The sequence below is a fragment of the Carlito syrichta genome, unplaced genomic scaffold (assembly GCF_000164805.1).
Source record: "Carlito syrichta isolate Samal-C Ts95f unplaced genomic scaffold, Tarsius_syrichta-2.0.1 Scaffold309425, whole genome shotgun sequence".
Taxonomy (NCBI): Eukaryota; Metazoa; Chordata; class Mammalia; order Primates; family Tarsiidae; genus Carlito; species Carlito syrichta.
The window spans coordinates 378,361-401,100 of record NW_007253521.1 but is presented as its reverse complement, the minus strand read 5'-3'; the positions used below and the strand labels follow the sequence as shown (position 1 = coordinate 401,100).

At 41.6% G+C, this 22,740-nt stretch overlaps 1 protein-coding gene across 3 annotated transcripts in view; it reads left to right on the top strand.

The window, feature by feature from the left end:
* Positions 1 to 22,740, top strand: part of DLC1 (DLC1 Rho GTPase activating protein) — a 447,354-nt gene that overhangs the window by 399,683 nt on the left and 24,931 nt on the right. For 2 of the 3 annotated variants that reach the window (XM_008067229.2, XM_021717163.1), the window contains 2 exons: positions 15,771 to 15,842; positions 19,199 to 19,280. In XM_008067229.2, coding sequence (XP_008065420.1) covers positions 15,771 to 15,842; positions 19,199 to 19,280 — 154 coding nt within the window. Of the gene's footprint in view, positions 1 to 2; positions 258 to 15,770; positions 15,843 to 19,198; positions 19,281 to 22,740 lie in introns of those variants that run through there. The other variant, XM_008067230.1, reaches the window with a different exon arrangement.

The window sequence follows — 22,740 nt, the reverse complement described above, 5'->3', positions numbered from 1 at the left end:
AGCTGCCTGAGAACGCTCCTTTTCCGACCTCTAAAAAAAAAAAAAAATCCCGCGTTCCTTCGGGGGCCGTGGCGAGGAGCAGGAAGAGGCGAGCAAGGATGCGCTGAGGTCCCCGAGGGCGCGCGTCCCGGGTGCCGTCGTGGGTCCCGGCGCGGAAGCCGAACTGCCTCGGTCTGCCTCGACGTCCCCGCGGCGCGCTTGCAGCCGCCTGCCGCCTTTAATGTGCAGAGAGAAGCCGGACACCATGATCCTAACGCGTAAGCTAGACTTTTGTTTTGCTGTCGGGCCCGCCGGGGGCGTCAGCTGCGGAGGGGACCCACCTCGGAGGAAATGTCAAGTCGGTGCCTGGCCTTCTGTGCTTTCGAAAGGCTTTCCGCGGAGTCGCTGGAGTTTCTTGGAGGTGGTGTGTGGCGAAGGCGGGGATCGCGGTTGGGGGAGGGAGGCTTGGATTTCGGGTCTTGACCCTTGACCACCATCGCCCGGGGACCGCGGGCCCGCGCGCCCGGCGGCCCCGGTTAGCGTGCTTCTGGAGCCGGGAAGGGGACGCGGGGCTGGCGGCCCCGCTGTTCTACTTCTGGATCGCGGGCGCCGGCCTCTGGCTCCGAGGGGCGCGGCGCCCCGGCTTTCCCTACCTCCCTTTCCTTCGGGGACCTTCCTCGGCGCTCGATGCTTTTGGCCCTTAACCATACAAGTCCAAAATTGGCGTTGACTCACTGGGAGCTTTTTATTTGGGGACGTTTGGGACCCTAGTGGCACTTGGAAATGTTTGAAAATCACAGCTTTAAAGTTAATTCACCCCAAACTTGTTTTCTTGTCCAACTGTTTTGGGTTTAGATATTTTAGACGCTGGGGATTAACTCACACCTGGCCGGAAAACTCTCGGGTTTTGTGACTGCGGGTCCCGGGAGAGTGTCAAGGCTATTGGGCAAGCTTCGGGGCTGGCATGTGAGGGGTTCCCGCTGGTAAGACGGCAGCTTTCCCTCTTGTGGTGGGCTACCGACTGAGCTCCCTCAGATGCCCCTGGGAGATGCCCATGCCCTTGGCCCCGACGAGGGGCCAGCGGAACAAGTCCTTGGGCTGGAGAGAGGAAGGAAGCTCGCCTCCCGACTCTACTTGTCGCGTAAGGAGGCGACAGCTTCTTGGAAGTCAGCCCCACTGTGTGTCCCGGTCCCCACCTCCAGCGTTCTGGGCTGAACCTTTAATCCTTCGGAAGGAGTCTCACCCCCGCGATTCTGCTGCGTGTTTTTCTGGGTCTCCGCGTGTCCTTCCAGCCCACGAGCCCTGGTGCGAGGACATTGAGAGCGGATGGGGTGAGCTGGCGGGTTCGGATTCCCGCTCTGCAGCCTGTTAGCTGGGCGAACCTGAGCGGTGACACGACATCTCTCTGCCTCCTCCATCTGCAACCGATGGGTAATCACTACTGCCTAAGGAGGTTGTGAGGACCAAATGAGCTCATGCAAGGTATCTGGCACTCGTATTCAATAAATACCCAATGTCTACTCATTGCTGTAGGAGGAAACCCCCGCCTGTAGTCATTAATCTTCATGGAAGGGAAAACTTTGTCTCACTCCTCTCTCCCCAGTCTTGCTTTGAGTGAGTCTTTTTTTACATCCAGCGCAGTCAGTCAGCAAATGGGTCCATCCTCAGAATTCAGAGGTTGTTTCAGCCATTATTGGTGAGATAGAGGAATGCAGCGTAGGCTGTGGCATATATGACATATTTGGATAGAAAAAAAAAATCACAGCTCTCGGGAAGGCAGAATACCAGGTCTCAAATTACATTTTTTTTTCCTCCAAAATTCTGTTTGCTGAAGGGATGAGGGAAAATAATAGCCCAGCAGACTGTAGCATTCTGAATGTAAATCTATCAGCCACTCCAAGAGGTTGACTAATTCGCCATCCATCTGGACTGCAGGCTGGTCCTCCGCAGAGATAATTTGCAGCCCACGAGTGTGGAATTACTGGAGGCGCCCAGTGCCATCTTGGCTTGCAGACTGCAGCAGATGGTCAGAGGGGTACCTTGCAAGGCAAGCAGCCCCCCTGAATAGAACTACAGTCCTGAGGAACGGGTGTCAAATGGTTAGCAGATGTGCACACAGAAGTTATTTCAAGACATTTTCTGAGAAAATGTTGGCGATTGCGTGTATTAACTTTTATTGTGGCATGCCAGATTTACAGCGGGGCCGAGCCTGGGTGCATACTTTTTGCATTAGCACTACTGTTCAGAGAGTTTAAAATGAAGCACAGCAGACTGACTTTCTCTCCCAGCTGTTTTAAAAATTTGCTTTTCACAAAAACTGATTTTATTTTAATTTAAGCTGTGTAACACCTGACACCAGAGAGGCTGAAGTTCCAGAAGGGTGGCCGACTTGTTTCCCAACTCCACAGAATCAGACTAAGTAGCCTACAATTTAAATCTTTCCCTGGAGTGGATGGGAGGAGAGATTTCGGTGCCTTTTTTTTTTTCATAACTTCCCAGTTGTAGATCTTAGAGTGAAGAGATTAAACAGTTAAGCAATTACCTATTGTGAATTGAAGGTCATATTTCAAGTTTTAATATCTGGACCAGTCAAAGAATTTTCTTATGGCTCTGGATCAAAGGTGAAAGGCAGGTTGCCCTTCAACCTAAAGCCTTTGTTTGTATGTTTGTTTGTTTGTTTGTTGTTTGATACTTCGGTTCAAAGAGCAAAGCCCAAGCCCAACTTAGCAGCATTTTTACATTAAAAGAGGTGTTTGGGTGCTTTCTGGAAAGTATGCTAGATCAGTAGAAAGACGTCTTATGATTCAACAAGTTTTTCCTGTGAAGTAAGTTAAAAATGTATATAGTACTTAAACTCTTATTTGTAGAACTATTATGGGACTTAGCGGGGATATGGGAGGCCCCAGTGAGATGCCTTCCAATCAGGGGCTTGGTTAGATTCCAAGAGGTGCTTTCAAATACAAAAATAAGTACTTGGGTTTCCCTTGGTGTCCCCATGGAGATTTTAAGCTATGATGCAATGTTTAAATGAAAGTGGTATTTTTATGACTGAGGCAGGTAAATATGCAAGTTGAAAATATTCAGGGAAGGGTGGTTTGGTCCAGAAGGACAGGGGCGGCATCCAGAGTACAGTGTGTGAAGTGAATTGGGCATTTTTGAAGAGAGCCTTGTGCTGGACAGGATGGTCCAGTATTGTCAACACGAGTTTCTCATGCTTAACTCTCCTTCCTAGCAACAGGAAGACGGAAATGAGGCCATGCAAAAAAAAAAGAAAAAGGAAAAAAAAGACCCTGAAAGGCTCCAGACAATACTTGATCCACCCTACCATTCACCCTGTACAACCAGAAGACTTGCAAAAGTATAAATAACCTCAGATGTTTCCCCTTCCTCCCCGGGTATTGCCAAATCATTAAAGACTAAATTCTCAGGGCTTTAGAACATCACAGCAAAACCTGGCCCCATGGTGTGACTGGCATCCAGACCCACATCATGCCAGGCCTGTTCTTGAGATTATAAAGCAGACCTGGGGAGAAAGGTGATTTTCATTTCTAATGTTGCACAGCCCAGCGATTAGAATTACACGACTTGAGATCCAGAAGGAGAAAGAGAATTATTCCTTTTTTTTTTATTATAAAGATATGGGATACAATTCAGGGTTAGGTGTACAAACAATTCCTTTAATTTCTAAACTTAGTTGTACCCTCTTTTTCTCAGAATGCTCATTTTATCAAAATCTGTCCCTAAAATACTAAGTTTGGAATTGTGGGGGCTATAATGCAAAGGAATAATCCATGCAGCATTCAAGACATTTAAAAATATGTCCTCCTTATGGTGGTCAAAGTGAGCTCATGCCCAACCATCAAGTGTAAATATTCACTCTGTCCTAGTAAAGCACAATCCCAAGTTCCTCTTTGCCATGGCTGTGAGATTAGAAGGAAAATGCTTTTCTGGAGCTGACTTTGACCCTTTCCTTTATTTCTGACTCTGTGGCCATTGCACATGGAGGAATGCAGAGACTTGAGCCTTATTCTTCTTTTAAGAAAGACAGTGCTGTAGGGTTAAGATATATTTTATAGGAATGAGTTGCTGCATTGAGTGAGTGCCATCAGTGGTGTTTTCTTTCAACTTTATATTAGCTAGAGATGCACTTAATGTAAAAGGGTTAAGACTCCCAGCCGAGAAGGGCTCCTCCTGTCTGGAGCACTTTTCCTTCTGCCTTCAGTGTTATTGTTAAGGATTATCATGATCAATGATAAGGACTAGGGAGTTCTGCAGGGGGGCCTCTAATTAGTTCTACTCTGTCTTTAACCCTTTTTTTTCCCACTAGGTAGTTCATCATTGCCATCATAATTAGTGATGGACAGGAAGAAAGCCCTATCTATTTCATCATCTCTGTATTTTTATCATCTCTCACAAGCAGCAGTCATATTTTTCTGGTATACCCCTTGCTTTCCTGGGGGTCTTGTGCTTATAGGTAGGGAGCCATAATGTTAGGGTTCAGGAATGACATTTTTTTTCTTGTGTCCCTCTCTAGGGAGCACACAGCCATTGGAGACTTGAGCCTCTGTCTTCAACATTTGAGGGAATATTCAGGGATATCATTTTCTAAAAGTCTAGCCTCTATGACTGTACTTAATATGGTTTCTTCAGTGAAAGCATTTTAAAATGTTTGTAAGGGAAACTTTTCATCCAGATGTGACTGAAAATATTCAAATGCCCACCTATTAGGAAAGAAAGTTCTTGGGCACCAAAAGGTAAACTATTGCACCTTATTAAAATGAAGCCAGAACACAGGGGAGCTCAGTTTTTCTTCCTCTTTCATCCTCTTTTTTTGCTACTAGACTCAGTTTCCTAGTAGAAAGTGTGCCCGGTTACCCCACTCCTGCATGCATCCACTTGGGTCCTTTTCATGTCTACCCCCTCCCCCACCAGGAGAAAAATCAAAAGCTGATTAAAGGCTGAGGTGGGTGAAGCAAGTCCTCAGATGCCTTTGACACCTCCCATCCACATTTTGTTCTCTCCCCTGCCCCACCTTTGAGTGTCCTGTGGAGAGGACTGGAGGTCACTTCCTGAAGCTTGTCAGAAAGGCGCCTTCCTTCTCCATGCAGGAGTCTCTAAAGGATGTCTGAGGGACAAAAGTTTTCCACACCCTGAGGTTGTAGCATTTCCCAGCACTTGGTGAGTCTTAGAGGAAGAGCCTTTGGAGGTGAAATGGCCTGTGGCCCAAGCACTGGATGGCTTTGTCACACTCACGTGACAAAATAGAAGATGCTGAAATCCTGAAGCGATCTTTACTCCTGATTCTGGAGACACCATAAACTCATAAGGGATCCAGTCTCCACACAGCTCTGTTTTTCAAACTATATAGCATGGAAAAGGATTTTGTGTAGTGCCTTTGCATTTATAAAAGTCATTTCATGGAAACTAAAGAACTTTGCCAAGGCAGCCTGGAAAAACAGTGCCTTTTCCCTGCTGAAGGGGAGGCTCAGTGACTAGTCCAAGGTCACATGTGAGTTGACAGGAACCTCAGATGCCTTCCAGGCAGTATGTGTGAACAGATTGGGCATAGCATCAAAATAAAGATCTTAACGTATTTGGAGGAAGCCAGATAGATATACTCTGAATCAAAATTTGACCATTAAACTGTGTTTATTTAGGGGGCCAGGTATCCCAAATAATATTGATGAAGGTAATTTCTTAGTCCACCTAGAATACAGATTGTATTTTTTATATTTTTTGGCACAAGTATGAAAAACCTCAAATTGAATATTGTTTCCTCTTTGTGGTTAGACAATAACTGGAGGTAGCTTATACCCCTAACAAGTACCTGCTATGTTTTTACTTTTATTGGTCTTCGATGACATAACCTATTTTATTCATTTTCCTCTTTCTGTCAGAATAGACTAAAATATGGGTGAGCAGTTTTTGTTTCTTAGAATTCCTTGCCCCGTTTATTTCTAATTGAAGGCTTTTGTAGCATTGCAGTTTGCACGGTGTTTTGTTTTTCCTGTGATGCATATAGCTCTGCATAGAACTTAGGGCAAAAGTCAAAGATGGAAGAGCTGGTCTTAATAGAAAAAACTTTGATAGCATAAAAGAAAGAATTGATGTCTGTGCCAACCTTTATTGATGGAGATAGGAGTTCTTCAAGTTTGTAATCAGGTATTTTGCCTTAAATAATAAGTTTTAAAAGGAAATGGATTTGAGATTATATATCTTAAAACCTTTGCTTCATTTGACCCAAAAAAAAAAAAAAAATGAGGTTCAGCAAAATAAGGGCCCTTATAAGTATATTGCTTAGATAGCTTCCTTTCTTGAAATTTTCTTCTTAATCTATGTGGTCATCTTTAGAGGACTTAGTATTTTCAGATCCATTCCAAGTCATTGTTCTTAGTGCATGGTTTGAAATGTATACATATTTGACTTAGAATACTAGAATTATGTATACATCTGTATATGTGTGTGTGAGATAGTATGAATAGATAGATGTGTGGATGTGTACATCAAAGGTTTATTTTTATCCCACCCCAGATAGAAATAAAATAGAAAGATGGGATGATTCAGTATCCATTTCCGTAATAGTTTTTTCATTACAGTTTGACTTCTTTTTTCTGGGTAGTAAGTGACAATTTTTGATTAGTTAGGAGATATTTTCTGTTCCTGGAAATAACTTGGACCAGCCCAAGACTAGAGGGCCTGATAGAGCCAAGTCCCTCAAGGGCTGAAATGAATCCAGAGCCATCGTCTGTGCCAGGGAAGAGCACATATATTGATGTGAACTACTTGTCTTTTCCTGGTTTGTGTGTCAAAAACAGTACTTTGCAGTCTCTTGTAGTAGATGATCCCCAAAGGGGATTTCAATTGATTTTATTTCTGCTTTGCTAATGTGTCACTTGGAGTGCTTAATCCCAGGTATAGGCTTGCAGGGTGTGTCTTCCAAGGTTTCCTTCTTTCAAGGCAAAACCATTTATTAAGTTGTCATCACATCACAGGGAAAGTGGGTCTTTTTCCCCTCCTTTGTATTATTTCTAGGAATGTTCTTTACTAGAAAGCAACATATCTGTCTCTAAGCCTCAAGCAGAAGAGAAAAGGAGAAAAAAGAAAACTCCCAAAAGCAGGGCTAGTAAGGACACTTTTAAAATAGGCGAGAAGTGCTCTAACGTGGGTTGAGAGCTGGGAAGCTTTGGAGCTTTAAGCAATTTACCTAAATTCTGGATTCACTTCCTCTTTAGTAAAGAGAAAAGGTTGAAAATCTCCAAGATGCATTTCAACACCCAATTTACTGCTTCTGAGTTAGATGCTGCTATAACAGAAGTATAAATGTGAAAGATCAATAAGGAAAATAAAACCCAGAGTGTGCTACACTTGAAGTATTTTCTTCCTCTATAGTTTGAATTTAGTTTGAGGGCTGTTGACATGCAATAAGCAAACATTGTTGGTTTTGTGTTCTCTATGTTAACATAGGCTTCATAGGCCAAATCAAGGAATTGATCCATTAGAAAGCAAATTTGAAATCTTAACAATAAAAACTTCAGTCAATTTATAAAATTAGGAATCTCCAAAAAGCAGTTTCTAGTGATCCAAATTGTTAAGGGAAGAAGAATATCTCCATCTAATTGATAGAAATCTGGACAATTTTCAGTAGGCATGGAACCTATCCTAAAGGTTGTTGTGGAAAGAAGTTGAAATGAGTATAAAGAAAATGTTAGAATCAAAAGCTGAGAAAGTTTACGGAGTCAATGGCAATCCTAGGTCTTACAGATGAGGAAAGGGGTCCAAAGAGATTCTTTTCTTAAGGCTACCTCACCAGGTGTGGAATCTTTTCTGGATCTGTCTTCCTGACCTGTTGCAGAAATGCTTTGTCTCCATTCCGTGGTAGATTATCAGAAGGATTTGGGGACACCCAGATACAAAGCTCTTTTACATCTGAGGAAGTCACCTTGGTTGCTCATTGCATAACCAGGCAGAGGAGATGTTTTCTTTCGCTCTATGGAATGACCTACGTTCCACTCCAAACCTCTCCTTCTCTGCTTGTGTTTCAGTAAATCCAGACTGCTTACTATTCCACCGCAAACACCTGCTTCCCCCGCTTGCCCTTAGCTCACTGGGGCTCCTTTACCAAGAATCTCTTCTCCCTCAATCCAGTCTGACATCTAAATGAGCCCGCCTGCAAGAAGGACCTCTCTCCCACCTCTGAATTCATGCATGTCTTTCCTATGTCACATCACATTCCCCTTCCTAATATGTAGAAGCTCTTAGTTTAGTTTTTTTTTTAAATATGCAATTTCAAATTGGTCAGTTTGCTAGGTAATATAGCACTTTAAAAATATGGCCAGGCTCCTTGGCTCCGCCTATAATCCCAGTACTTTTGGAGACTCATGCGTATGGGTTGCCTGAACCCACAGGCTCAAGACCAGCCTGGACAACTTGGCAAGACTTTGTCTCTACAATAAATCAAAAATTACCCAGTTGTGGTAGTGCACGCCTGTAGTTCCGGCTACTTGGAAGGCTGAGGCAGAAGGATCGCCTGAACCCCAGCAGGTCAAGGCTGCGGTGACTGTGAGCGTGCCACTGCAGTCCTACCTAGGCGACTGAATGAGATTCCAACTCAAGAAAAAAATTAATAGAATAGAAAAATGTGAGATTATGTAACCCATTACAAGTATTGTTCAGAATATCTTTGGGTTTTACATATACATAGACGTGTTTGTATACATGAATGTGTGCTTGTATATACACAAACACATATACATGCACATATGTGTATGCATATACCAAATTACAAAGTAAAATATATTTTTTTTTATTGTGGATCCTGGTCAGAAAGAAAAGCTAAGAAGATAACTAAAACAGAAATTGTTTCTGTGATTTATTTATGTATATAATATTTATTGTGCAACTACTATGTGCTGTTATAGGTGCTTGGGATATATCAGAGAATAAAATAAACAAAGAAGCTTGCTCTTGTGGAGCTTACAAAGAGGAAAGACAAAAATAAACATAATAAATAAGTGTGTAAAAGGATAGGGTGGGAGGTGACTGGTGTGGTTGGATCAGTCAGAGGGTGAAGGGTGACTGGAAGGGTGCTGATAGCAACCAGGATATGTGGGCCATTGTTAGGAGTTTGGCTCACCAATGAAAGGGGATTCTTTGGTGCCGCCTGTACAAGGTCATTTGGGACTTAACAAGCACTTGGACCTTAGAATAGCCCTTAGGAAATGAATTCATTCCTAAGTAGAGGACAGAGGATCCTCGACACCCTGTGCTCACTGTAAATTACCTTTCCACTTGGTTTCCTGTTTCGGGGCAGGAACTTGTGTCTTTGATTGTCCCTGAGAGCCCCTGGCAGTACACCTAGTTCAATAAATAAATATTGAGAAAAGGGATGAATGCTGGGTGATTGGCTTTACTTAAATATATGACTAGACTAGAATACACCTGAGGATGGATTTAGGTCAGCTATTAGACCAAATAGGCTAAGAAACTGAATTAGTGGTTGACCTGTCTCCCAGAAGCTTCTTGAGTTTTTGGTTTTTTGTTTTCAGACTATGCATAGTAGATGTTTGGAATTTTTTTAGGCACCTGAGGGTAGGAATGCTCCCAGTTACTGGTCAGAGTCTTTTCTGTGATTAGATAACATTAGGGTTTAATAAATATTAACATATGCATTCTCTGTTGAACTTAGCCATACTAGGAATTTATTTTACATAGATAACTCCTGATAACCAGGCTTTGGCTGTTGTGTATGTTTGACATTTGTTTGTGTTAATTACAAAGAGAAAGATTCAGGTCATCATTTTTACTCTGCCTTTAAAGCAAAAAAAAAATTAAGAGATTTTTTTCCTTCTTAAACCAATATACGTGTAATTTCTATGTGCAAAATGTAGTCTTTTAGGATATACAAATGAATTAAGAAAGGAGAGGTTGAAGAGGTGAAAAAGGGAGAATTTGTTTGAGAGAACCCCAGGGCGAGAGGTATGAGTGCGGTGCATCCTGGGAACACCAAGGTGTTCAGTAAGCCTGGAGCAAGCTTGCATTTGGAGGCCTTCCAAGAGCTGAGTGGGTAGGTAGAGGCCAAACTGTGAAGGCTCTGCTTGGCTGAGGAGTTTGGATTGTGTCTGAAAGGCGGTGGAAAGTCACTGAAGAATTAGAAGCAGGGAAGTGACACAATGAAATTTGTGTTTCATAAAAATCAACCCAGCGGCTCAGATCCTTGGCCTGGGATAGATTTGTTGGGGGCAAGGGGCGGGGGCGGGGGAAGAGGCTTATCAGAGACAGTGAGGAGGCTGTTAGGATAATCCAAGTGTGAAAGAATCCAGGACAAAGGAATACAAAGAAATGTTATCTGGCTCAGTGGTCCTCAATCCTGGCTACCCCTAAACATTGGGAGTTTTTCTGAAAGACAATGTCCAGGCTTTCCCTAAACTAAGTAAATCAGAATACCTGGGAGTGGGTGGTCTGTGTTTTTAGAAGGCTCCCCAAGGTGATGCCAACCTACATCCAGGGTTGGGAGTCACTAAAATCTTCTTGCCTTGCTACAAGTGTTTGAGATCTTGGTCTGCTTCTCTAGGTAACTCTCCCGGTGAAACCAACCCACCACATGAAGATGGGCTATTATTAACTATTATTAAGGCCATCATGTCCAGGAGCATGACAGCCCAGGAAAATTGGCCACCTTGATGCAGTCAGGAGAATTGATAAGCAGGCTTTGGGGTTTTTGTTTTTGTTTTTTTTCCCATTCGAAGGAAAAAGAAGTCTGTCTTGTTTGGGATCAGAAATCCTGCCTGCCTGCACACAGCTAAGTGGTTTGCTAGCAGTAAAGGCATCAACTTTTCCATGAATCTTTGCCCACAAGTCAGCCATATTTTAGGAGATTCAAGGAATCTGGAAAATACTTAAATTTTCTTACTTTCCTCTAAGTGCTGGGAATTGCAAAAAATTCTTTGGATCGGGGTCTCATTCTGTCACTTAGACTGAAGGGCCGTGACACTGATCATAGCTTACCACAGCCTCGACCTCTGGGGCAGATGCCATCCTTCTGCCTCAGCCTCCTTGCTGAGTAGCTAGGCATACAGGCAAGCACCACCTTGCCCAGCTGACCTTTTTATTTTTTTGCAGAGATGAGGTCTCGTTCTGTTGTCCAGGCTGATCTCAAACTCCTGGCCTCAAGAAATCCTCCTGCCTTAGCCTCCTAAAGTGCTGAGGTTACAGGTGTGAGTCACCATGCCCGGACAGAATTGCATTTTAAAAAACAGATTCAGTGTAACATTTGCATTGAGGCTCGATTTGGGTAGCATAGACCTGAGAGTTCCTATTGTGAAGACAGAGTGGACAGAAGATGGAAGTAATCACATCCTGCTTAGATCCAGTTACTGTTGGTCAACCCGCTAAGATCAACAGAGTTCAACAAGATGATGTTGGGTTTGGGGAATTTCTGTTCAGCTTACTGGTGGGGGGTGATGGGGAAGGTGGGGTCAGCCCATCAGCCAGGAAATGTGCAAATATGGCCAAATGGGTCCCAGCCATACACAAAAGGGCCTCCACGAACTCATTCATTCAGCGTGCAGAACTGCTTTGTGAAATGACTGAAGCTGTTTCCAATAAAAATTTCCTGTTTCCTCCTTGACACATTTGTCTGTTGTTTGCTTAGAGAAAACCCAGGTATAAAAGTTTCATTGTATTTTCATTATATTTTTAGTTTCTAGTGGCATTTTTGCCTGGTGGGGAATGTTTTTTAAAAAATCGTCTTCATAGTTTTTACAATACCACCCACAAATACTGAAAGGAAAATCACACCCTCAGAGCTGGTTAGAGGCCCCCAAAGGCACATGGGGCAGGTGTTAAGGTGACTGAAGAAATACAATACATACATGGTTTTCTTTAATATTTTTAAAGTGTTCATTGTTACATTATATCATTTTAAAAAGGAAGGACCTGTCTTGCAGGAAGAAACTTGTATTTCTGTAAGTCATTGCTTTCTTTCCCACTATGGTATTTGAATGTATAAAGTTTGTTCAATTTTTTTTTTTTTTTTTTTTTTAGGCAGGGTCTTGCTAAGTTGTCCAGACTGGTCTTGAACTCCTGGGCTCAGATGGTCCTCTCACCTCAGCCTACCGAGTAGCTGGGACTATAAGCAGAAAACCTGTTTTAAGGAAAGGTGTTTCTTTCTCTGCCTATTTCCTCATGTGTTTATCTTGGGGATGATATAAGTAATCTACATTTTCGAAGAGTAAATAAAGTGATAAACATTAAGTATTAGCTCAGGAACTTGCACATATTAAGTAGTCAGCAAATAAGTCATTGATAGTGCTGTTGAGAGGCATCTGGGAAGGCAGCATAGAGGAGGTGGCATTTGTCTGAATCTTGAAAAATGAGTGAAATTTGAGCTTGAGCAGATGGGAGGGCATTTCAGGCCAGGGATTTCACAGTGGTGTGTGTGGAGATGAGCACAGGGTTTACTTTGGCTGGGATACAGGAGTACAGAGTGCTGAAAAATTAGGTTAGATGCCAGGTGGAGAGCCTTGAAAACCAACGCAGAGGTGTTTAGACTTGATTTTTTAGGCAGTGGAGCTCCAGCGACATTTGTGAGGGAGAGACAAGACCAAACTATAACTCAGGAAGCTTGGTAAGTCGGGGCTAGTGGGGATTCTCTGAAGAGAGGTGATTCTAGTAAGGGCCTCAATCTGGGAATGAAACTAGAAAGGTTATTCCCTACCTGACTTGCTTGTAAACATAGATTCACTTCATATTAAACTGAAATATTGATACTGTCAGAGCAATGCTCATATTGGAGTGTTAGTACTTACTCTTGACCTATGAATTACAAAGGATGAGACTAAGTCAACAAGTATTCCATTTTCTTAAAAAATATGTGACAGCTTTTTCCTTTTTTTCTGATTCTAACTTAGAAACTGTGGGTTACGTTCTCATCTGAATGCAGCCTGAGTTTTCATGAGTGGACATTTTGTGACTTAAAATTGTTATAGGCTTGTCTGTTTTCCATGGTTTCCTATCGAAAAGAAAGACAAACTCCTATCAATTGTAGGATGAAGAAGAAGAATGGTAAAATTACTAGATCTCTGCAGTTCTTGGAAGTGCTGCCTGTTAGCTGTTGTATAAGCTGTTAATTAAATTATCTGCTGGAGAAGCAAGCCTGCACCTGTTCACATCATTTCTTTCTAACTACAGGGCCCTAAGAGTGACTGTTTGGACACAGCATTTTTAAGATCAGTCTTTGGTCATTTGGGGGCATTTCATTTTCTTAGTGGTAGAAAATAATAGAGTGTGACAAGATAGCAATATGTATTCGTGTGTCCCTGAAATTACATGATACCATAAATAAATACTTTGTAAAGTGTTATCTAAATAAACGTAAAGGCTGTTTAAAAAAATGTCTTCCATGCCTCTTGGCATGAAGCCATTTTTATGCGAAAATCAGGAATATGCTCTGAACGGGTGGCAAAATCAGCCAAGATGTTGGTGTCTACTTAAGGCTTTTGTGTGCTGACCTGGCGTCATGTCTGACAATAGTCAGAAAAGTGTGGTCATTGAGAATTTCTGGTTACTCACCACTTGTTAAGTGAAATACTAAGAAAGCAAAGGCACATTTACTTTTTAACCATCTATTGTTCAATGTCTAACAATCTGTTCCATGAAAATAACTTCTAAATCGCCAGATGAAATGAGTTATTTAAAATATTTTAAAAGACAAACAACCTTTTTTTCTTTATCCTTCTTTGGGAGAAGGGAGAGGGTATGAAGATAGACAAAAAGTAATTTCCTCGTTCTTTGAAATAAAATGTTGAGCTTATGTACGTTTTTCTAGTAATATCATTTGCTAGAAAGTGTTTATTTTATCATTTCATTTAAAACATTCTTAATTCCTTGTTGAGACAAGGTGTGGTTATGAAAACATGAAAAAAATTTAAGCCCAGGTAGGCCAGGCATGGTGGCTCCGCCTATATTGCAGCAATTTGGGAGGCTGAAGCAGAAGGATTGCTTGAGCCTAGGAGTTCGAGAACAACCTGAGCAGCATAACAGGCCCTCATTTCTACAAAAAATTAGCTGGGTGTGGTGGCGTGCGCCTGTAGTCCAGCTACTCTGAAGGCTGAGATGGAAGGATCACCTGAGCTCAGGAGTCGAGGCTGTGGTGAGCTGTGATCATGCCACTGCATTCCAGCCTGGGTGACAGGGGAGGGAGACCCAGACTAAAATATATATTGGGGGGCTCCAAAAATGTGTATACACATTTTAAGAGATGTTCACCATAATTAGAAGTGTCTGGATGCTGGATGCAGAAGTCAAATGTGATGTGTATTCACCTTTTGAATATTGCAATTTTAATACAGTTCTTTTCTTTCTTAAAATGTATATACATTTTTTGGCACCGTGTGTGTGTGTGTGTGTGTGTGTGTGTGTGTGTGTGTGTGTGTGTGTGTGTAATACAAGCTCAGATGATAGGTACTGGAAAATTCTGTACTTTTATTCAGTGTAAACACTGACATGCTTACACATTTATGCCACTCTATCCTTCATCCTCAATTCAATTCTTAATCTTGGGTTTAATAGTTCATTGCTACGCTGAAAAGATTCATGAAAGCCAGCTTTGCCACGCAGTTTATTTTTCCATGCTACCTCCATGATGGTTTTAGTCTGGGTAGTAACTCATCAGAAAATAACAGGTTGTTTTTTTCTCTTTGCTGTGCTCAGAAAGCACATTTTCACTTGCTTTAATGAATTTGAGTTTTCTTATTACCTTTCCTTAAAGGCCAAGAAACTCATGAAATAATAGGTGAAAAATGCTTTGAACCATAAAGTTACTAGACAGAAGTAAGATGTGTATACTTCTAATATTGACTAATCGGTCTCCTGTCTGGCTCAGAGAGATGCTTAATGATTTGAATCTGGCATAAATTAAGCAATGCTGAGACTTTTATAAATGAGTACATAGCCTTACATAACTCAGTCCTCTGAATGGCCTGAGGAAGGTGGGAAGAAGAGTTGGAATATTCTTTGTGCAAACAGAGAAACTAATTAATGTGTCCAGGACCTCCTCTGTGAGTCAGTTTTAACGGGATTGTTAAATACTATGTGCTCCAGTGAGTTTTAACACAGTGTGTCAGTTGCTCTTGGCCTTTCTGTTTATCAATACTATCTACAAGATGTTAAACCACAGGGAAGTCGAAGCTTTATTAGCTATTTTATCCTGCCAAGACTGTGGGGTTTATTGACTTCATGGCCTCCATGTTCCTTGACATCCAGGGCGTCTCCTATTAGATTAATACCCAAGCATGTAAGGACTCAACAACACCACATTGGGGGCTTTTGAAGCACCCACCCCATGGGTGTCAGAAAAATCTATTACTTTGTTCAGTTAAATTCTGTTTTAGCACGTCAGATGTACTTGGTAGCCTGTTGTTGAAGTGGAAAGTGAACCTAGTTAGACCAGCCAGGCTCAAAATTATTCCGTCCCTTTTCAACTCTTTCATTATACCTATTTTCATAACTATGTAACCAGAACACTTCAGAAGCTGCGCCAAGGAACTTACTACTAGGATCTCATTTTTACTTTTTGTAAAGAAAAAATTCATAATTGTATGCATTTGAAAAAATGTGAAAAGCATAGAAATTTAAGCCATTTGAATGGAGTTTTTTGCTTGTCTTCCTTATCTGTATTTTCTACATTGGTAAGGTTTTGCTTGTATCGTGAAATCAAAGTATATTAAGGAAAAAAAAAAGCATGCTGAGGTACAAATGGCTAACAATTTTGCCTTTTTTCTGTTCTGTTCTAGAAATCGAAGCCAAGGAAGCTTGTGACTGGCTACGGGCAACTGGTTTCCCCCAGTATGCACAGCTTTATGAGGGTAAGTGTGAGTGTCATTTTAAAAAATTAGCATAAGCATAATCCTTGGTTCATGATAATTATTGATCTGTGACTTATTTTCTAGAATTTTATTACTTAAATAATTCACTTAAAAATAGGCCAGACGTGGTGGCTCACGCCTGTAATCCCAGCACTTTGGGAGGATGACCCTGGAGGGTTGCTTGAGCCTAGGAGTTTGAGACCAGCCTAGGCAACATAGTAAGACCTCATCTCCACAGAAACATAAAAAAATTAGCCAGGCTTGGTGGAGTGCACCTATAGCCCCAGCTACTCGGGAGGCTGAGATAGAAGGATTACCTGAGCCCACCAGGTTGAGGCTGTGATTGAGGTGTGATGGTGCCACCACACTCCAGCCTCCATGCAATAGAGTGGGGCCTGGATTCAAATAAGTAAATAAATAATATAGTGAAAACCTGAGTCCCCCACTCAGAAGGAAAGCTAGCACCTTGATAACATAGCTACTTACTCCCTCATTGTCCCTCTGCCAGCCCCTACCCAAAGTAACCATTATCCTGAAACCTAACTTTTTTTTTTTTTTTTTTGAGTCCGGGGTCTCATTCTATCACCCAGGCTAAAGTGCAGTAGCATGATCATAGCCCACTGCAGCCTTAACCTCCTGATCCTTCCGCCTCAGCCTCCTGAGTAGCTGGGACTACAGGCATGCACCACCACACCTGGCTCATTTTTTGATTATTTGTAAAGACCGAGGTCTCCCTATCCATCTCCCTATGTTGCCCAGGCTGGCAATTCTCCTGACTCAGTCTTCCAAAGGCTGGGATTATAGGTGTGAACCACAGCACCCGCCTCTTTCTTTCTTTCTTTCTTTCTTTCTTTCTTTCTTTCTTTCTTTCTTTCTTTCTTTCTTTCTTTCTTTCTTTTTCTTTCTTTCTTTCAAGATATTTGGTTAATCTGGATGTTTATTTTGGTGGAGTTGTTTATCTTCCCTTTAAAGAGAAGTTTTGACCTGTTAACATTCAGTAGGGCTTTGGAGGGAGGAGGACCAGCATTGTATTGGATTTTCAATTTGCAACTCTACTGGAGATAGGAAAACGTAATTGCATTTGCAGTGGCACTAAAGTGGCTGTCCTTTTGTCCCCTGGTTTAGAAATCAAATTTCCTTCAATTACACCCAATTTTGGTGTTGACTTGCTGCCAAGCAGCACCTTCTTGTGATGCATGTTTGCTGAGACCTGGCTCCGGTCCCTGTCTTAATTCTTTCCTGTCGGAAAATGCAGACTGCATTTTCACAAGTTATGTTTGAGGTCCCTTTAGGTTAACAAGTCTTTTGAAGCATAACCTACTTTTGAGGTACACTGTATATTGTTCCGGGGCATCACATCTCTTCTTCATCCTGCCACTGTGTGCAGGGTAAGGACACACACACCATACCAGTGCACACATTCCTTGTCTTCCTGTTTAGCTTTATTTTGGTACTTGGCAATTTATACTTCCTGCCTTTCAACCCACGCTGGAAATTGGGTTCAGAGAACCTCTATACATCAGTGAACTATCATCTTTTAAAAGCCAGTCTTTCCAGAAAAGAGAAAATTATTGGTATAATTATTTCACTCCTTACTTGCATTTAATACCCACCAGATTAAACTGAAAAGTTCATTTGGATTAGAAAGTAATATTTAATATAGCTCCGGGTACACTAAGTTAGAAATTGCTAAAATAACACAGTTGCCTTCTCACATGTGATGGACATGTGAACTATCAGTTTACGTTTATAGATCTTGTATTATACAATGCAGGTATATTTAATTGGCTCTACTGTAATACTTAGAGCTCTTGGTGTCTGTTCAAAGTGAAATATAGTATCACAACCTCCAAACAGTCACAGTGTCTTGCTTCAGGTACTAACATTGTTGTTTACATTACTATAAACCTCCTCTTATATTTCTACTGTAAAGTACCAGTTTATTTGCCTAAGAGCCAGTTGGTCTGTAAATTAATGAAGAAATATGATTCTAAATTTTATATCTTCATAAATCTTTGGACTATATCTACTCCTTGGTCTGCCTATATTATCATTCTCTGAACAAGCTTAGCAATCCGACTCTAACCTTCAGAAAAAAAGAATAGACTGAAAATGAGCACTCAATCTGATAGCTTTTAGTATTGTAAAAAAACAAAATCAAACTAAGGACTCCAAGTATTATTTCTAAGGATTAGATTACTAGGAATAAGAAGTTCCATACCATTTTGTAAAACCAGTGATCATAATTCAGAAATGATAAAAGCATAACACATAGTCATGCATAACCAAGAACTATAACAGTACTAATTATCTCCATCTTCAAAACTACCGGCAACCATGTCTGTTGCAGTATGCGACGTTAGCCATTTTGAAGGCCAAAGAGATTGTTTAGGTTATGGTCATCCTGCTTTCCTACTGTGATGACTGATTTTGCCCATGCCTAACCCACAGAATTGCACCGAGGAACTCTTCTCATGGCATTGGACAAATTTTCTATAGGGTAGGCCGTGATTTATCTACCCTCATATCTGGCACTCCAAAAGGGTGATAATTTGCCTTTATTCATGGCAGTTTTAGAGTTGCTGTAAATTTCCATGGAGGTGCTCTTGGTCTGTTTCCTCTCCTCTCTTCTTGGGTGTATCTGTCTACAAAGGCAGTCCAGAAAAGGGAATTCTTCCATTGAGTTGACTGTTTTCCCCCCTTCTGGTTGTCAGTCCTGATACAACTTCATTGTTCTGAGAGAGTTGAACTCCTACAGATTAAGGGATTTGGGAGTCTATTGTTCTACAGTAACTTTATAGCTAGCCCTTTGTTTTAGGGGGAATTACATAAACTCCTGCAAAGTCATACTGAAGTGCTAATATTTGTTTTAAAATAGTATATCATGAATTCCCCTTAGCTCTTGGTGCCTTGCAAATAGATTCAGTTCCTTTTACTGCCACTTGCCATTGTTCTCCAGATCTTTCTGTGGCCAGTTGTTGTTGTTTTTCTGTGACTTCTTCCTTGATCACATGTAAGCAAAGACACACACAAACAAACTCAGCTGCACTAAAGGGGAACATCCTTCTGGTATTCATTGTGGCTTAAATTATAATTTATAGCAGGGGTTTGTTGTCTGCTGATTTCTTTAAAGGTGGAACACTGTTTTGAACCACTTCTCTTTGACAGAAAGCAATCTCTGAGTTTCTAGACCTAGAGCTTCAGACAAGGGATACTGAATTGTCTTGAACTTCATTCTCCCATAGAACTTGATAGGTTATGAGATGTGCTGTCAATCTAAACCAATTGCTTAGGAGTTTTTCCCCCTTTGCTAAACTGGGCTGTCTGGCAATACATATTTTTTAATCTTCTTACAGATCTCCTCTTCCCCATCGATATTTCCCTGGTCAAGAGAGAGCATGACTTTTTGGACAGAGATGCCATTGAGGCTCTATGCAGGTAAATAGACTTGTTTTGAGTGTTTTCATTTACTTTTCCCCTTTTTAAAAAAATAATAATACTTATCACTAATTTAGATTTTGTTTCCTTTTGTTCTAGCTATTTATGTTAAGTCTTTGATTAGCAAATGGTATCGGGACTTACTGTGCTTTGAATCATAGACCTTTGAGTTAAAAATTGAATAAAATTCTGTTATTTAGTATTGCCATTAAAATAGCATTCACAGTGTCCTGGGAGGTCCTCAAACAATACCATTCCATACTTGAGACAGTATGATTGCTGAAATCAGGTAACTTACAGATAGTTTGGAAGCTTGGAATAAAGTTTTTTATTTTTTTTATTTTTTTTTTATTTTTTGAGTTGGAGTCTCACTCAGTCACCCAGACTGGAGTGCAGTGGCCGCTCCCGGCCACCGCAGCCTCGACCTGCTGGGCTCCGGCGATCCTTCCGCCTCAGCCTTCCAAGTAGCTGGAACTACAGGCATGTGCTTCTACACCTGGCTAATTTTTTGTTTTATTGTAGAGATGAGGGCTCGCCAAGTTGCCCAGGCGGGTCTCGAACCCCCGGGCTCAGGCAACTCACTCACCTTAGCCTCCCAAGGCGTGGGATTACAGGCTGAGCCACCCAGCCTGGCTGGAATAAAGTTTTTTAAAAGAGTATGTAATTGGCTGGGCAGCCCGAACCAGGTACCGCAGCAGAGTCCAAGCTGCTGCTGTACTGAATGAAAATCCAGCACATTCAGAGGAATCAGTGGGGGTGTAGGTTATGGCATAAGGAGACAGGACCATCACTTGAATTCCAGGAAAGCGCCTCTAAGCCTCTTCAGTTTCCCCAGGTATAAAATAACAATCGGATTAAGTAAGGTTATAAAATAACTCAGCACAGTCTTTAACATTTAGGAAACAGCAAGAAGTGATGTGAAATATGAGTAAAACTGTCAAAAATTTTTGTTCATTGTGCTGGTTGGTCAACAGTGAGACACTGATAACCTTTCCATACTCTTCATGACATTTTTTCTTTTTTTGAGTTGGAGTCTCACTCTGTCACCCAGGCTGGAGTGCAGCGGCGCACTCGGCCACCCCAGCATCGACCTGCTGGGCTCCAGCAATCCTTCCACCTCAGCCTTCCAAGTAGCCGAAACAGGTGCACACTACCACGCCCGGCTAATTTTTGATTTATTGTAAAGGTGAGGGCTCACCAAGTTGCCCGGACCGGTCTCAAGCCCGCGGGCTCAGGCAATGCACTCACCTCAGTCTCACAAAGTGCTGGGATTACAGGCTGAGCCACCAAGCCCAGACATTTCATGACATTTTTATTCATTTTAAGTTATTCGTGTTTTTTTTATTTTTCTCAAAATCCAAATGCCCCCAAAACTGACTTCTGGGGAAAAAATTATACACAGACAGAATTCATATAGGTTGATTTGAGTATAAAACTAAAGTAAGTTTACTTTTAATTTTATTTAACTTGGGAAAAGCATCATTAAGGTAGAATGACAGTATTTCTTTCCCCTTTGTAGGCAAAGAAAGCAGTGATAACTTTATTAAAGTACTGGTTTTTGCCTTTCTTATGTAATACAAGTTTATTTGAAGCAGCCAACTTAAGCAGTAGGAGGTAGATAGGATGTTGAGAAGGGTATTGTGTAGTGGACCAGTTCTCATGGCTTTAAAAAAACATAGAAGTCATATTAACCACAGAAACATCGCCACTTTTCTAGTTCAATTAAATGACTGCTTAGAAATGTACAGGCCACTCACACAGTTTCTGAAAGAAACGTAAGTCTAAAATCTGCATTGTGGTGTGTAATATCATAACTATGTCATCTGGAATGAAAAAATGTCACTGATGCAGTTCATGAGGGGAAAAAGTTCACATCTGGAATATGAACTACTCCAGACATTTTTTGAATGTTTTAATGCTTAGTTGTGAGGCAGAATTAATTTCTTTTCAATTCATCACTGGTGATAATGCATATGAATGAGGTCATTCCTAAGATGAATCTTAGGAAATCTTTAAGAATTGCATCAGATCACCCATTTCACACACTTTAAGCCACTTAGGGAGTGGGCCCGATGAACAGTAGCAAGCGCTTAGGAATTCTTGGGTCATAAAAATATCACCACAACACTTCAGCCTGAAGGATCATGATTAAATTCTTTTTTTTTTTTTGAGTTGGAGTCTCACTCTGTTGCCCAGGCTGGAGTGCAGTGGCACGCTCCCGGCTACCGCAGCCTCGACCTGCTGGACTCCGGCGATCCACCTCAGCCTTCCAAGTAGCCAGAACTACAGGCACGCGCTACCACACCCGGCTAATTCTTTATTTATTGTAGAGATGAGGTCTCACCAAGTTGTCCAGGCGGGTCTCGAACCCATAGGCTCAGGCATTCCACTCACCTTGGCCTCCCAAAGTGCTGGGATTACAGACTGAGCCACCGAGCCCGGCCATGATTAAATTCTTGAGTACTTTTTTTTTCCTAGAAAATCGGTTTGAAATTGAGTTTTCTTTTGCTGAAAGGAAAAGCATCCTCTGTACTTTGTGATGTACACTGGTTGTGAGTATGTTTCAAGAAGCCACCTCCCTTTGAAGAGAATAAATCCATGTTCTTAGATCTTCTGTGGCAAGAAAAGCCTAAAAAAAAAAAGGAGCTTGATCTATTCGGTTTCAGTTTTCCCTCACACTAAAGAAAGTGTTTCAGGTTAGCAATGAGGCGAGGCAGTGATAGATGTCAGAGTGCTGTAAGAATTAAATATCAGGCCCAAATTTGAGTATGTGCAGAAAGGCCTGAGGTTGGGTTTTCTTTTTAATAAAAGAAAATCTTCAGAATTCACAGTAACAGCCATCGACTTGCTTGTAGTGGAAAACCCAAGGGCTCTTATTCACATGTTCACATAAATAGACTTTTTGTGAAAATGATTCCTCTTTTGAGAGGCCTAAACAAATGTTCAGAAGAAAAAGATGGGGGCCCTGCATGGTATATTTCAAGCCCCTTCTTTTGAAATGTGTTACAAGTTCTGTGTTATCAGCTACATAGCAGACAACACAGAACTTGCTTTACTGATTATGTGATAATCACCTCATTTGCTAGACCTGCCTCTTCCAGATAAGCCTATGGAATTTGAGGGCCTGCAAATGATAAAGCTTTAGCTAGTATTGTTTGAAATTTTTGCCTTATAATTTGTGAAGGTCTCTCTAGACTGACAGACATTTTTTTTCTTTTGGAGTTAGAGTCTCACTCTCTCTCAGGCTGTAGTACAGCGGGATGCTCACAGCCACCCCAGCATTGACCTGCTGGGCTCAAGTGATCCTTACACCTCAGCCTTCCAACACCGGCTGATTTCTTGATTTATTGTTGTAGAGATGAGGTCTCACCATGTTGCCCAGGCTGGTAACGAATCCGTGGGCTCAGGCAATCCTCTTGCCTCGGCCTCCCAAAGTTCTGGGATTACAGGCTTGAGCCAC